At 40.3% G+C, this 13,145-nt stretch overlaps 1 protein-coding gene across 1 annotated transcript in view; it reads left to right on the top strand.

Annotated features, from left to right (window-relative positions):
* Positions 1 to 13,145, top strand: part of DHX57 (DExH-box helicase 57) — a 58,044-nt gene that overhangs the window by 35,182 nt on the left and 9,717 nt on the right. Inside the window, exons 14-22 of the mRNA XM_045978892.1 lie at positions 356 to 452; positions 1,440 to 1,613; positions 2,228 to 2,428; positions 3,627 to 3,903; positions 6,174 to 6,269; positions 6,714 to 6,797; positions 8,871 to 9,005; positions 10,116 to 10,190; positions 11,683 to 11,817. Coding sequence (XP_045834848.1) covers positions 356 to 452; positions 1,440 to 1,613; positions 2,228 to 2,428; positions 3,627 to 3,903; positions 6,174 to 6,269; positions 6,714 to 6,797; positions 8,871 to 9,005; positions 10,116 to 10,190; positions 11,683 to 11,817 — 1,274 coding nt within the window. The remainder of the gene's footprint in view (positions 1 to 355; positions 453 to 1,439; positions 1,614 to 2,227; positions 2,429 to 3,626; positions 3,904 to 6,173; positions 6,270 to 6,713; positions 6,798 to 8,870; positions 9,006 to 10,115; positions 10,191 to 11,682; positions 11,818 to 13,145) is intronic.

Below are 13,145 nucleotides of genomic sequence, written 5' to 3'. Positions count from 1 at the left end.
AAAATGTATGAAAAACATTGCTATCCATTTAAATCCTTGGGGACTTTACAAAGAAAATTGACAGTGGAAAAATCTCAGATTATTATATATTTTTTTAATTTAAAATAGCTCTATATGCTGCCTTTGGCTCAGGTCATGATCTCAGGGTCCTGGGATCGAGTCCCGCATCGGGCTCTCTACTCAGCAGGAGCCTGCTTCCGTCTCTCTCTCTCTCTCTGCCTGCCTCTCTGCCTACTTGTGATCTCTCTCTGTCAAATAAATAAATAAAATCTTAAAAAAAAAAAAAAAAGCTCTATAGTCCATACTAGTTTTCCCTTTTCTGCATCTATCACATTGATTGTTTTTATGTACCCAGGTGCTATACTTATATTTTTACCGGGACTAGCAGAAATCAAAATGCTCTATGAACAGCTACAGTCTAATTCTCTTTTCAACAACAGACGCAGTCATCGGTAAGTTCCTTGCTTTCCAGATCCTTAAGCATTTGTTGCAGTTGCACGCGAAGACGAATAACCAGAACGGTCTCTGATAGCCATCACGCTCTTTAGACCCTGGTGTCTCTCCTCAAGCGTATGTTTGTGTATGCCAGTGGAAGGAGGCAAACCGATTTGTTCCAGGGAATCGATCATTCCCATTCCATTAAATAAAAATATTTCTCTTCACTTAGCATAGTGACTCAGCAAAATTGCATGTAATTTCAGTTGCCACATACAGGGGATGGCAGAAGCCAGTGTAAGTAACAACAAAGAAATGCTGCCATTTGAGAAAAAAGTAATTTGTAACAGCTTCTTTTCCAGTAGCCAGACGTGCGTTTTCACATCTAAGGGGACAAGTACTGAAGAGATGAACGCTCCCTAGAAGCACAAGGAGGAAGTTCTTAGCATAAGTCACTGTCTCTGCCTCCCATTCTCTGGATTTCAAGACAGAGGAAAACAATTCTTTGCTGCTAGTGTGCTCTAGGCTTGTTACTCGTACAATATCAACTATATAGTCCTCTTGACTATACTACTGAGTTATACTCCTGTTTTTCCCAAGGTGGTGGAGGGTTTCTAGTTCACAGACCTGCGTCCATGTTTTGTTTTTTTGTTTTTTGTTTTTTTAAAAGATTTTTATTTATTTATTTGACAGACAGAGATCACAAGTAGGCAGAGAGGTAGGCAGAGAGCCTGATGTGGGACTTGATCCCAGGACCCTGAGATCACGACCTGAGCCGAAAGCAGTGGCCTAACCCACTGAGCCACCCAGGCGCCCCTGCGTACACGTTTTGTAAGGCTCATAAGGAACCTTCCCATTTAGAGGAGGTGGGCCCTGAGGGCCGGTTTTAGAGAAACTGCTGACACTCGGAGGCCAGTTGTTCATTTTAATAGAAATTCACCCACCATTAATCCAGTTTCAGCCTTGTGTGCTAGAACACTGAATATGCTCCTGTTTTCCTTCAGCTGTGTGGTGCACCCACTTCATTCATCTTTATCCAGTGAAGAGCAGCAGGCGGTGTTCGTAAAACCCCCTGCGGGTGTAACCAAGATCATCATTTCCACCAACATTGCGGAGACATCCATAACCATCGACGATGTTGTCTATGTCATCGATTCTGGGAAAATGAAAGAGAAGAGGTATTTTCCTTCGGCACTATAAGAGGAGGGCTAAAGATGTCTCGGTGAGGCTGATGTGGCAATGACTGATGCTCTTGAGCTACACAGATTGCCATTTGAAAACAATGTTTTATGAAAACTGTGGGTATATCTGAGTGATCTGTACCAGGACTGTAGTCTCAGAGTCACATGTGGTAGAAATTTCCAGGTTTTACCTTGGAAGTAGTTCTTTTTCCTCTCATTTTTTTTCATATGCTTTCCATGTGCTTGAATGAAGAAGAGGTGATCTAGGTGGTGATGGCTGTGTTCATTAGTTTGATCGTCGTAACCATTTCACAGTGTACCCGTATGTGTCCAAACATCATATTGTGCACCTTAAGTATATACAGTTTTTATTTGTCAAATAAATATAAAAAAGAAAAAAAGAAAAGGTTGTGGGAAGGAACTGTATGTAATTCACCAACATCTAATGCCACTGAAATCCGCGCTGTATGCTTCCGCTACAGACTGAAATACCCAAGAACACACAGGACCCATGTCTTTCGGTGGATGTAAGGTGGTGCATCTGTTCTGTCCATGCTCAGTAGGATGTTTTTATAAAATAGTTCCTTTTTCCATTTTCTTTTCCTCTGTAGATATGATGCCAGCAAAGGGATGGAGAGCCTAGAAGATACTTTCGTCTCTCAAGCCAATGCTCTGCAGAGGAAAGGTCGAGCAGGCCGCGTTGCCTCTGGGGTCTGCTTCCACTTATTCACCAGCCATCACTTCAACCACCAGCTGTTAAAGCAGCAGCTTCCAGAGATTCAAAGAGTGCCGTTGGAGCAGCTGTGTCTGAGGTACACCTTGATCTTTATGTTCTGGTTTCTGGAAGGTCCACATGTTTCTCACCCTAAGTCCCGTGTGTTCTTCTTAGAACATTTTGCTGAGAGTGGACATGGATGAACTCACTCATTTGCAAAGGAAGAGCTCTTAGTGTTATCTGTACCATTCATTGTAACTTTCTGCACATGAAGGTCTCTTACATTGCAAAGAATGGCCCTAAAGTAGAGCTTAGGAATACATTTGTAACTCACGAAAGTAATCTAACTGATCAAGAAATTTCTGCTAGGGGTAACACCAATATTAACTCATCAAAGGTTAAAAAAAAAAAATCTACAGCCTCATTATCAGGGCGAAGTGAACAAAAACAACTTGAAAAACACCCTCATTTACCTGATGAACAAAGAAGAACAAATACCATAAAATGGGATTTAATAAATGAATGATCAAACTCAGTGTTACTGAAGATGGGCAACATTTGGTGGTTGAATTGTTGTTGGCATTATGTAAGAACTCACACTATCCATGCCCTCTGACCCAGGCACTGCTTTGAGGGAGTATGCCCATAAAATAATTACCCAAAGCAAAAAAGAGTTACTTATACAAAGATGTTATAGCTCTCCTTTTATTCAGCAGGTATATTTTGAAAGTCTTCCATTTGCAGGGGTTGAGCTAAGCACTAGGGATAGGATACAAGACCCAGGCCCCGCTGAAGTGTCCACAATCAGGTCTTAAGAAGCTGGGCAAGCAGTTGTCTTGAACTAAGGTAGTAACGGTGCAAATGAAGAGGAGTGAAGGGATTTGAGAAGTCTTTGAAAATTGAATGACCCATGAGGGAGGATGAAAAGGGAAAATATAATCATATAGTACATATGATTTAAAAACAGCTCAGGGGCACCTGGGTGGCTCAGTCGGTTGAGTGTCCCAACTCTTGATTTTGGCTTAAGTCATGATCTCAGGATGGGAAGATCAAGCCCCACTTCGGCTCTATGCTCAGCTCAGAGTCTGCTTAAGATTCTTTCTCTCCTTCCCCCTTGGTCTCTCCCCCCACCCCAAAAAAAAGACAAAGAAAATGTATTTAAACTAGCATTGTCAGCTTATGAAAGCATATGTCTGGGAAATTATCAACTATTTCTGTTCAAGAAAGAAGCTTACTCCTCTGTGTCATCTCTAGAAATAAAATGGACAAATTACTATTTTGTTTTCTTTTTGTAGAATTAAAATTTTAGAGATGTTTAGCACTCACAATCTCCAGTCTGTGTTCTCTCGGCTCATTGAGCCGCCGCACACTGACTCTCTCCGCGCCTCAAAAATACGATTACGAGACTTAGGAGCATTAACTCCAGATGAAAAGCTGACCCCCCTAGGGTATCACTTGGCCTCTCTGCCTGTGGATGTGAGAATCGGCAAACTGATGCTGTTTGGGTCTATCTTCCGCTGTCTGGATCCTGCCCTCACCATTGCTGCCAGTTTGGCTTTTAAGTCTCCTTTTGTAAGTAAACACCATTCATCTAAACTGGAGTCCACGGGTCTCTAAGGGGACCATGGGGGCTTCAGGGTTATGTGAGCCTGTCCACACATTTTCTTGTGAGGACAATAGATGGGAAGTCTTAGGTCACAATGTCTTTAACTTTTGTCTGATCCTTAAAGAAATCCATGCCTCAAATAAAGATTAAGAACTGAAGATCCAATTTACTGAAAGAACCTAAATGGGCGTTTTATTGTATCTGCTCCAACCTTGCTCATTAAAGAAAAATCAGAAAATGCAAGCAAGCAAAAATGCCCCAACATGACTTTAAAAGGCAGTAAATACATTGGACTGCCTTTTTTTTTTTAACAGCTTTCCTAAACTACAACTTGCCCATTTAAGTTATACCTCCAGTAGTCTTGAGTTTATGTGGTCCTCATCATGGTCAGTTTTAGAACATTTTTATTACCTCATAAAGAAACCCCTTAGCAGTTGTTCCCCTTTCTCCCTCTAATCCCTCATCCACCGTAGCCCTGGGCGACCACCCATTCGCTTTCTGTCTTCATAGATTTACCTCTTCCAGACGTTTCATATTAACAAAATAATACATGGCCTTTTGTGACTGGATTCTTCACTTAGCATAATGCTTCCAAGGTGCATCTGTGTTGTAGCATAACCAGTACTTCGTTCTTTGCCAAATAATATTCCTTCGTATGGACGTGCCCCATATTGTTTATCTGTCCGCACTGGATGGACATTTGGGATTGTTTCCACCTTTGCTGGTAAACACTAATATACAAGTTTTTAATGTAGACATATGTTTTTATTGGTCTTGGGTACATATCTAGGAGTAAAATTACTAGATCAAATGGTAACTCTATATTGAACTTTCTGAAGAACTTCCAGTTCTTTTTCCAGAGTAGCTGCATATTACATTCGACCAGGGTTGCAGTTTCTCCCCATCTTCACCAACACTTGTTATTATCTGACTTTTTTTTACTATAATCATCCTAGGTGGTGTGAATTTGTAGTTTCGACTTGTGTTTCTCTAATGGCTAGTGATAGTAAACAACTTTTCATTTGCCTGTTTGCCATTTGTATATCTTCTTGCAAGGCATGTCTATTCAGATCCTTTGCCCATTTTTTAATTGGGTTATTCATGTTTTTATTATTGATTTGTAAGGGTTGTTTATATATTCTGGATACAGGTCAGAGAGAAATATGATTTGCATTGTATTTTCTCCCATTCCGAGGGTTACCTTTTTCACTTTCTTAATATGTCCTTTGAAACACAAAAGTTTTTAATTTTGATGAAGTCCAGTTTATCCAGTTTTTTCTTCCTTGAGCTTCCATTGTCATAGTTAAGAACCCTAAAAAAAATACAAAATACCAAAAAGACTCCATTGCCAAAATAGCTGAAGGGGAATGGAAGATACAGGCTTCCAGTTACAGAATAAGTCATGGGAATAAAAGGCACAGCACAAAGACTAGAGTCAAAGATATTGTAACAGTGTTGTATGATGACAGGTGGTAGCTATATTTGTGGTGAGCATAGCATAATGTATCAATTATTGACTTGTCAAATCGCTATGTTGTATACCTAAAACTAATATAACACTGTGTGTCAACTACACTCAAAAAAAAAATCCATTGCCAGATCCAAAGTTATGAAGATTTATCCCATTTATCCCTATGGTTTTTTCTAAGGCTTATAGTTTCCTTTTTACTTATTTTTTAGCAGGGGGTAGCAGCAGAGGGAGAGGGAGAATCTTAAGCAGACTCCACACTCAGTGTGGAGCCCAACGTGGGGCTCGATCTCACAACCCTGAGATTGTGACCTGACCTGAAATCAAGAATAGGATGCTTAACCAACTGAGCCACCTGGATGCCCCATAGGAGTCTTATAGTTTTTGCTCTTACATTATGGTCTTTGGTCTATTTTGAGTTAATTTTTGTAAATGGCATGAGATAAGAATCCAACTTCATTCTTTTGCATATGACTATTCAAGCATCCCAGTACCATTTGTTGAAAAGACTATTCTTTTGCCATTGAATAGTCTTGGCATTCTTTTCAAAAATCATGAGGCACCTGGCTGGCTCAGTCTGTATAGCATGCAACTTTTGATCTTGGGGTTGTAAGTTTGAACCCCACATTGGGTGTAGAGATTATTTAAAAATAAAATCTTCAAGAAAGAAAAAAAAAAAAAAAAGAAAAGGAAAAAAAAATCTTCAAGAAAGAAAGAAAGGCAGGCCTCAGTAAAATGTGCTCTTCAAACCTGGTTTTCCTCATTTAGGTGTCTCCCTGGGATAAAAAAGAGGAAGCTAACCAGAAAAAGCTAGAATTTGCATATGCAAACAGCGACTATCTGGCTCTTCTACGAGCATATAAGGTAAGTGTGTGTATATATATATATATATATATATATATATATATAATATATATTCTGGTCATACACCTCAGCTATTATATATATAATTATATATTGCATATTATAATAAAATATGTAATATTATATAAAGGAATGATATATTTATGTATAATATATAAATAAAATATATAATATAATTATATATAATATATATTCTGGTCATACATCTCAGCTATTAAGTTATATGTAGATATATAAACATATAACTATATTTATGTATACCTATAACTATGTATACATATACATATACATAGTTTATGTATATGTATATGTACATACATATACATATATATGTGTGTATGTACACACACACACACACACACACACACACAACTTAATAGCTGAGGTGTATGACCAGAATTGGCACTGAAGAGTCAGTTCACTTTTATTTTCTTCTAAATTTAGGGATGGCAGCTAAGTACGAAAGAAGGAATGCGTGCGAGTTACAATTACTGCAGACAGAACTTCTTGTCTGGAAGAGTTCTTCAGGTGAGTTGTTTCTGTGTGGGTTTGTTTTTGTTCATTTTCTGTTATAGCCACACACCAGAGGGTGTTGCAACTTTGTCTCCCTTGTCCTGTTTCAACATTGAAAGTGTCATTTCTGGAATATGTTTGGCTTTACCAGCTGTTGTATAAAACACAGTCCTGTTTTACATCCTCTGACATGAGGCCTTCTGCCCTGAACCTTTCAACTGACCCACTTTTCCTCTTTTCAGTGAATCTGTGTTTACTTATGTGGAGGATAGAAGAATACAGACACGGTGATGATTGCTGCTTACCAGAAGTCAGTTTTTTTAGGAATTCTACCAGGCATTCTTAACCTGGATCCATAAACCCCTGAAATTATATGCAAAATCATATGCTTATACATATGTGCTTTAATCAGGAGAGACCATAGCTTTTGTCATATTCTCAGAGCGGTCTGTGACCATCACCAAACTCCTTACTTTCTCCACAAAACCAGAGAATGAGTACTGAACCAGGTTTTATTCATTTTCCTTATGTCCATCAGAGGCTGAGATGTCAATAATGAGTGCACAGAAAAAGCAGGTTTCTTATCTTCTGGGCCATAGCGGAGAGGGCTCTGTCCTCTGTCGTGACAGTGTTGTAGGTGCCTTCCACAGTGGTAGGGGAAGTCAGAATACTGGTGGTACCCATCTTTACAAAGCATCTGTTTTCCTCAGAGATTTTCAGGCTGGGTAAGGGGAAGGACTTTGATTTCATATTAAAAGATGTCCCGGAGTAGAACACAAAATTAATGTCCTTAGTGCTTACCACTACCTGACATTTATTTATTTATCTATCTATCTAACCTATCTATCCCAGAAGCTCCCTCAGAGCAGAGATCTTGCCGTTTCGTTTGACACTGTAGCCCCAGTGCCTGGAACGTGCTTAGCACACAGTTGTCACTCAGTCAAGATTGATGGAGGAAGTGCAGAAGTGAATGAATTTGGTTATTAAAATGAAGTAAGAGACTTCAAGTCCCGGTCTTGGCCTTCATTCTCGTCTGCCTTGAGGTGTCCTGCACTGAGGCATCGCAAGAGGACACAGTCTCTAGCTTTGTCCTAAGGACACCAAAAGCAATAACTTTCAGTCCTGGCGCACATTAGATTTACCTGAGGAGGCTTAACAAAATAAATGAATAAAAATGCCCAGGTTCCCCTCCAGGCATTACATCTGGATCTCTGTGAATGGGGCCTGAACATCTGTACTGCCGTCGTTGGGTGCACCAAGGGATTCTAGTACGCAGCCAGGGCTGAGAACCCCTGGTCTGAAGGGTATGTTATGTGGAAGATGCAGTCACAGATATGTCCTCAAGTTATTAATATTTTAGTGTAAACTGATACTTCCTTCAAATTACATTTCCTGTGAAATGTATTCATTTTCTTCGGGATGTATGTACATTTTGCCGTGATCTGGAAGGTCCATCAGAGTTCCCTCTTCTCACTAAAGAGAGTAAGATTTATCAATGAAAACCTTGTCATGATAGAGAAGTCCTAGCTATATTTTGCCATATTATCCATTAGTACGTGAGGCATTTCAAGAAAATACTTAAGCTGTCATCAAGAGACAAGAAAGTATTGCGTGGCTCGCAGTTCCTTTGACTGTCCTTACCTCCTTCCCTATCTTCTGATACTCTATTTGAAGTGTGGCCAGAAGAGAAAGAGTTCTGTTCTTTTCTTTTTCACACTTGTACTCAGCTACACAAAGGAGTGTCCGAATCCAAACCACATAATAATGTCCTTATTCCTAGGAAAAGATGTGAGCCAGAGAGATCACAAGGTAATAGAAAGTAAGTTCTGAACCGCGTGTTCTGCATCCATTGAGAAAGAACACTAACCACTCTAGGCTCCAGGGAGAAGCTAAGGGGACCAGAGCAGAAATGTAAGTAGGAAAAACTAGACAATGTCACAGCACCTTAAGTTGGGGGTCCAAAGTAAACTATATTTTTTTGCTGTCCTAAGAATTGCTGGAAAAGTCAGACCTACCCCAAATCCAATGAATGAGTTTTTAAGGAAAAAAAAAAAAAAAAGATTTTTTTTTTTTCCCCACTTCTTTCAGGAAATGGCCAGCCTCAAACGACAATTCACTGAACTGTTATCAGATATAGGCTTTGTAAAGGAGGGACTCAGAGCAAGGGAGATTGAGAAAAGAGCCCAAGGAGGAGATGGTATCTTGGACGCCACAGGAGAAGAGGTAACGAATGTATAGTTAGTTCTTTTATTTCTCTTTAATTAGTACATGGATAGTATATTAACTCACTTAATTTTTCATTTAAGCCCTCTGAGCAGTGGGCTTGATGCCATTCTTGATTTTCTTTCCACAAATAAGTATCAGGTAACACTCCTAAAAACAGGAGTTTTTCTGTTAATTTTTGCTACTTTTTTTTTTAATTTCACACCTGTTCTTTTTTTTTTTTTTTTTAAGGTTTATTTATTTGATAGAAAGAAAAAGTGAGGGACGTCTGGGTGGCTCAGTGGGTTAAAGCCTCTGCCTTCGGCTCAGGTGATGATCCCAGGGTTCTGGGATCAAGCCCTGCATCGGGCTCTCTGCTCCGCATGGAGCCTGCTTCCTCCTCACTCTCTGCCTGCCTCTCTGCTTAGTTGTGATTTCTCTCTGTCAAATAAATAAAATATTAAAAAAAAAAAAAGAAAGAAAGAAAAGGTGAGAGCATGGAAGCGGGAGGGGTAGAGGGAGAGGGGTAGAGAAACTCAAGAAGACTTCAAGCTGAGCACAGATCCTGATGCAGGGCTTCATCCCACCACCCTGAGACCACGACCTGAGCTGAAACCAAGAATCAGATGCTTAACTGACTGCACCACCAGGTGTCCCCACACCGGTTCTTGAAAAGCCTGTAAGAGGTGAAATAGATGTTTCAATAATGTCTTCTTAAATCACACCAGCCTTTTTCTAACCAAGGAGAATTTTTTTGTATGACCACAGGAAGAACGCCTCTTCAAGAACCTGATGCCGCTCTGTTCCCAGTGCAGTTAGTACTTTCTGCAGATCATGAGCATCTCATGAGCCAGAGTCTCTGTCCACTGAGCCTTGGGCACACTGGCTTTGTAACTGCTTTGCAGAGACCCAGAGTTACTGTGGGCTTCTTGGAGTGCGTCCTATGTGAATATGGTCCAGTAGTCTTTTTCACTTAGAAAGAAGGAATTTTTTGAGCAAAAATATAGAAATTAAGTATTTTAGTTTTGTTTTGTTTTAAGACTGAAATCAAATGAAATATAATGGTAAATTCCAGGGACAAACAGAAGTAGCCACATTATTTATAAGACCGATGCTGTTTTTCTCTCATAGGCAAACTCAAATGCTGAGAACCCCAAGCTGATATCAGCAATGCTGTGTGCTGCTCTTTATCCAAATGTAGTGCAGGTAACAAAACATTTTTCCTAGGTCTTCCCACTTCTCGTTTGATCTGTAGCCAAGGGATATAAGCTAAGATATACATATTAATCGTGTTAAAGAGATACCTACAAAGACACACAGAGACTTTTAAACTTTGTATACATTTCCAGTCCTTCAGTTCTCCAAATCTGTTCAGATACATTGTTCAAGAACACATTTATTTTATAAAATGAGGTGCCTTTTTCATCCTTCTGACATATTATGACATCCTAGAAATTTAAATGGACTTAGTGTCACCCAGCCAGGTAACCTGTGCATAATTAGCCTTCTATATTAGACAGAAATTTGGTTCTACTACAGTTTCCCCTCTGGCCTCTGCTCAGGACTACAGTTAGATGAGAACAAAATCAAACAAGCCAGGCCTCTGCCGTGGGACCACCTATGGCCAGCCTTCTGGAAAACCCTCCTCTATGTGCTGTTGGACTTTTACCTAAGTTTTAATTATCCAGTCCTTGTCAGACTTAGAAAGACTATGAGTTTGTCAGGTGCTAAATTATTTCTCATTTAACATTTTGTTAAATGCTCGGTTGACATCTGCTGATGAATTTCTGGCACAGAAATTCAGTATTTGCATGCTTTTCAAACCATTTGAAATTTATTTTAAAAAACCATTTGAAACAAAAGTATGGAGATAGAGGAAAAAAAAGCAAACCCCAAGGATTGGGAAGAGTAAAGCAGTCAGAGCATAGACAACTTTTAGGGCAATGAAAAGACTCTGTATGATACCATTGTAGTAGGTGCACATCATGATACATTTACACAAACCCATAGAATATATACACGACCGAGAGCGAACCCTAAGGTAAACTGTGGGCTTTGGGTGATTATGATGTGACACAAGTTTTTAAAAATTATAATACTGGTGCTGTCAGAAGCCTTCCACAATGAACCCTGTCCCTCTTAGTGGGAAAATGAACTGATACACCCATTTTAGATTTCATTTCTGAGGACTTATTGGTTAGGAAATAATTACAGATATGCATAAAGGTATAGCAAAGCAAATGTTCATTCTAGTTCTGTTTATAATTGCAAACAGTCTGAAGTACCAATAAGAGGGAATTATTATAGATCTTTATAACTAGGTTAGCCATTTAGAATTGTGTTTTAAGAAAATATTTAACAACATGGAAAGATGTTCTCAATGTATTAAGTTTAAAAAGTAGATTGTGGAAAATGATCCTACATTAGCTTCAATGTGTGTATATTTTTATTTATGTCATACATTTATAGTTCCTTTGTTTCTGTATATAAACAAATCTAGGACCAAAAACTAAAATATTTATCAAATATAGTGCTAATTATCTCTTAATTGTGTGATTACAGGATATCATTATTTTCTTGTTCTTTCCTAATACATGTATGGAAAAATATATATGTATGCATATATATGTGCATGTGTGTGTGTATACACACACACACACACACACACACACACACGCCAAAAATACCTGTTGTTTAGGTGAAAAGCCCAGAAGGGAAATTTCAGAAGACCAGTACCGGCGCTGTCAGAATGCAGCCCAAATCAGATGAGTTGAAGTTTGTCACCAAGAACGATGGCTATGTGCACATCCACCCTTCGTCAGTGAACTATCAGGTCAGAATGGTGGGGTACACCCGGATTTACATATGGCAGGCCTTGGGGAGAGCAGCACAGTCCCTTCAAGTCAGCCCAACCTCCTCCTATCATTCTCTGTCCCCAGCAGCACCAGTGACCTGGGGAAGGTTGAATAAGCATGAACAGACTAGAAATTGGACTGTTTGGGGAAAGACTATTTCCATTTTAAGAAAATTCTACTGGATACTGAAAAAATGCTCAAACCTGCTTTCAGATGTAAAATTGTTTCTCTGCAGCGGTCATTTCTTAAGAAGTCAGGCTGTAACTGCATCACTAAATGTGTGTCTTAAAAGGGAACGGCTTGTACTTGCCGATGGCGCCTCCTGGGTCCTTCTTCCTCCTGCTGCTGCCGGGCTCTGCTCCCGCTGCTCAGCTCAACTCACCACCGGTTACACATGGCCTCCTAGTTGTCAAACCCAGAGAACACACCCCCTCCCCCCTGTCCTCATCAACCTTGACTCTTGTGTAGTATCAGACAGCACTAACTCCTGTCCTCCTGAAACCATCTTTTTTTTTTTTTTTAAGACTTATTTATTTATTTATTTGACAGAGACACAGCAAGAGAGGGAACACAAGCAGGGAGAGTGGGAGAGGGAGAAGCAGGCTCCCTGCTGAGGAGGGAGCCCAGTGTGGGGCTCGATCCCAGGATCCTGGGATCATGACCCGAGCTGAAGGCAGATGCTTAACGACTGAGCCACCCAGGTGCCCATGAAACTATCTTTGATGTGGTTTTGCTCCTGAAATGCCACTTTCTTCTTTCTCTCTCTCACTCTCTCTCTCTGATCATCCCCGACACTTCTTTGACTAGTTCCTTGTCCTTTGCTCCAAAATTGTGGTTCTGTCCATAGGCCTCCTTTTCTCCGTACATTCCAGTTTACTCTTTTTTTTTTTTTTAAGATTTTATTTATTTATTTGACAGAGAGAGATCACAAGTAGACAGAGAGGCAGGCAGAGAGAGAGAGAGGGAAGCAGGCTCCCCACTGAGCAGAGAGCCCAATGCGGGACTCGATCCCAGGACCCCGAGATCATGACCTGAGCCGAAGGCAGCAGCTTAACCCACTGAGCACCCAGGCGCTCCTCCAGTTTACTCTTCCCGAACCATCAGGGCACTGTGATTCTGACTGCCACCTCCATGCAGAGCCCCAGATCCCTGTCTCAGGGCCTGGGCTGCTTTTGAGCTCTCCTGCTGGAGCTCATCAGCCGGATGCCTGGCAGTCACCTCAGACTCATTATCTTCCACTTCCCTCTTCTTTTCCTTTCTTCCCTGTCTCGGTGAATGGCACCATCCCAGTCAGAACCCTGAGATC

Source organism: Meles meles, chromosome 15 (assembly GCF_922984935.1).
Source record: "Meles meles chromosome 15, mMelMel3.1 paternal haplotype, whole genome shotgun sequence".
NCBI classification, from domain to species: Eukaryota; Metazoa; Chordata; class Mammalia; order Carnivora; family Mustelidae; genus Meles; species Meles meles.
Note: the sequence above shows the minus strand (reverse complement) of the source record. Positions and strands in the feature narration are given on the sequence as shown.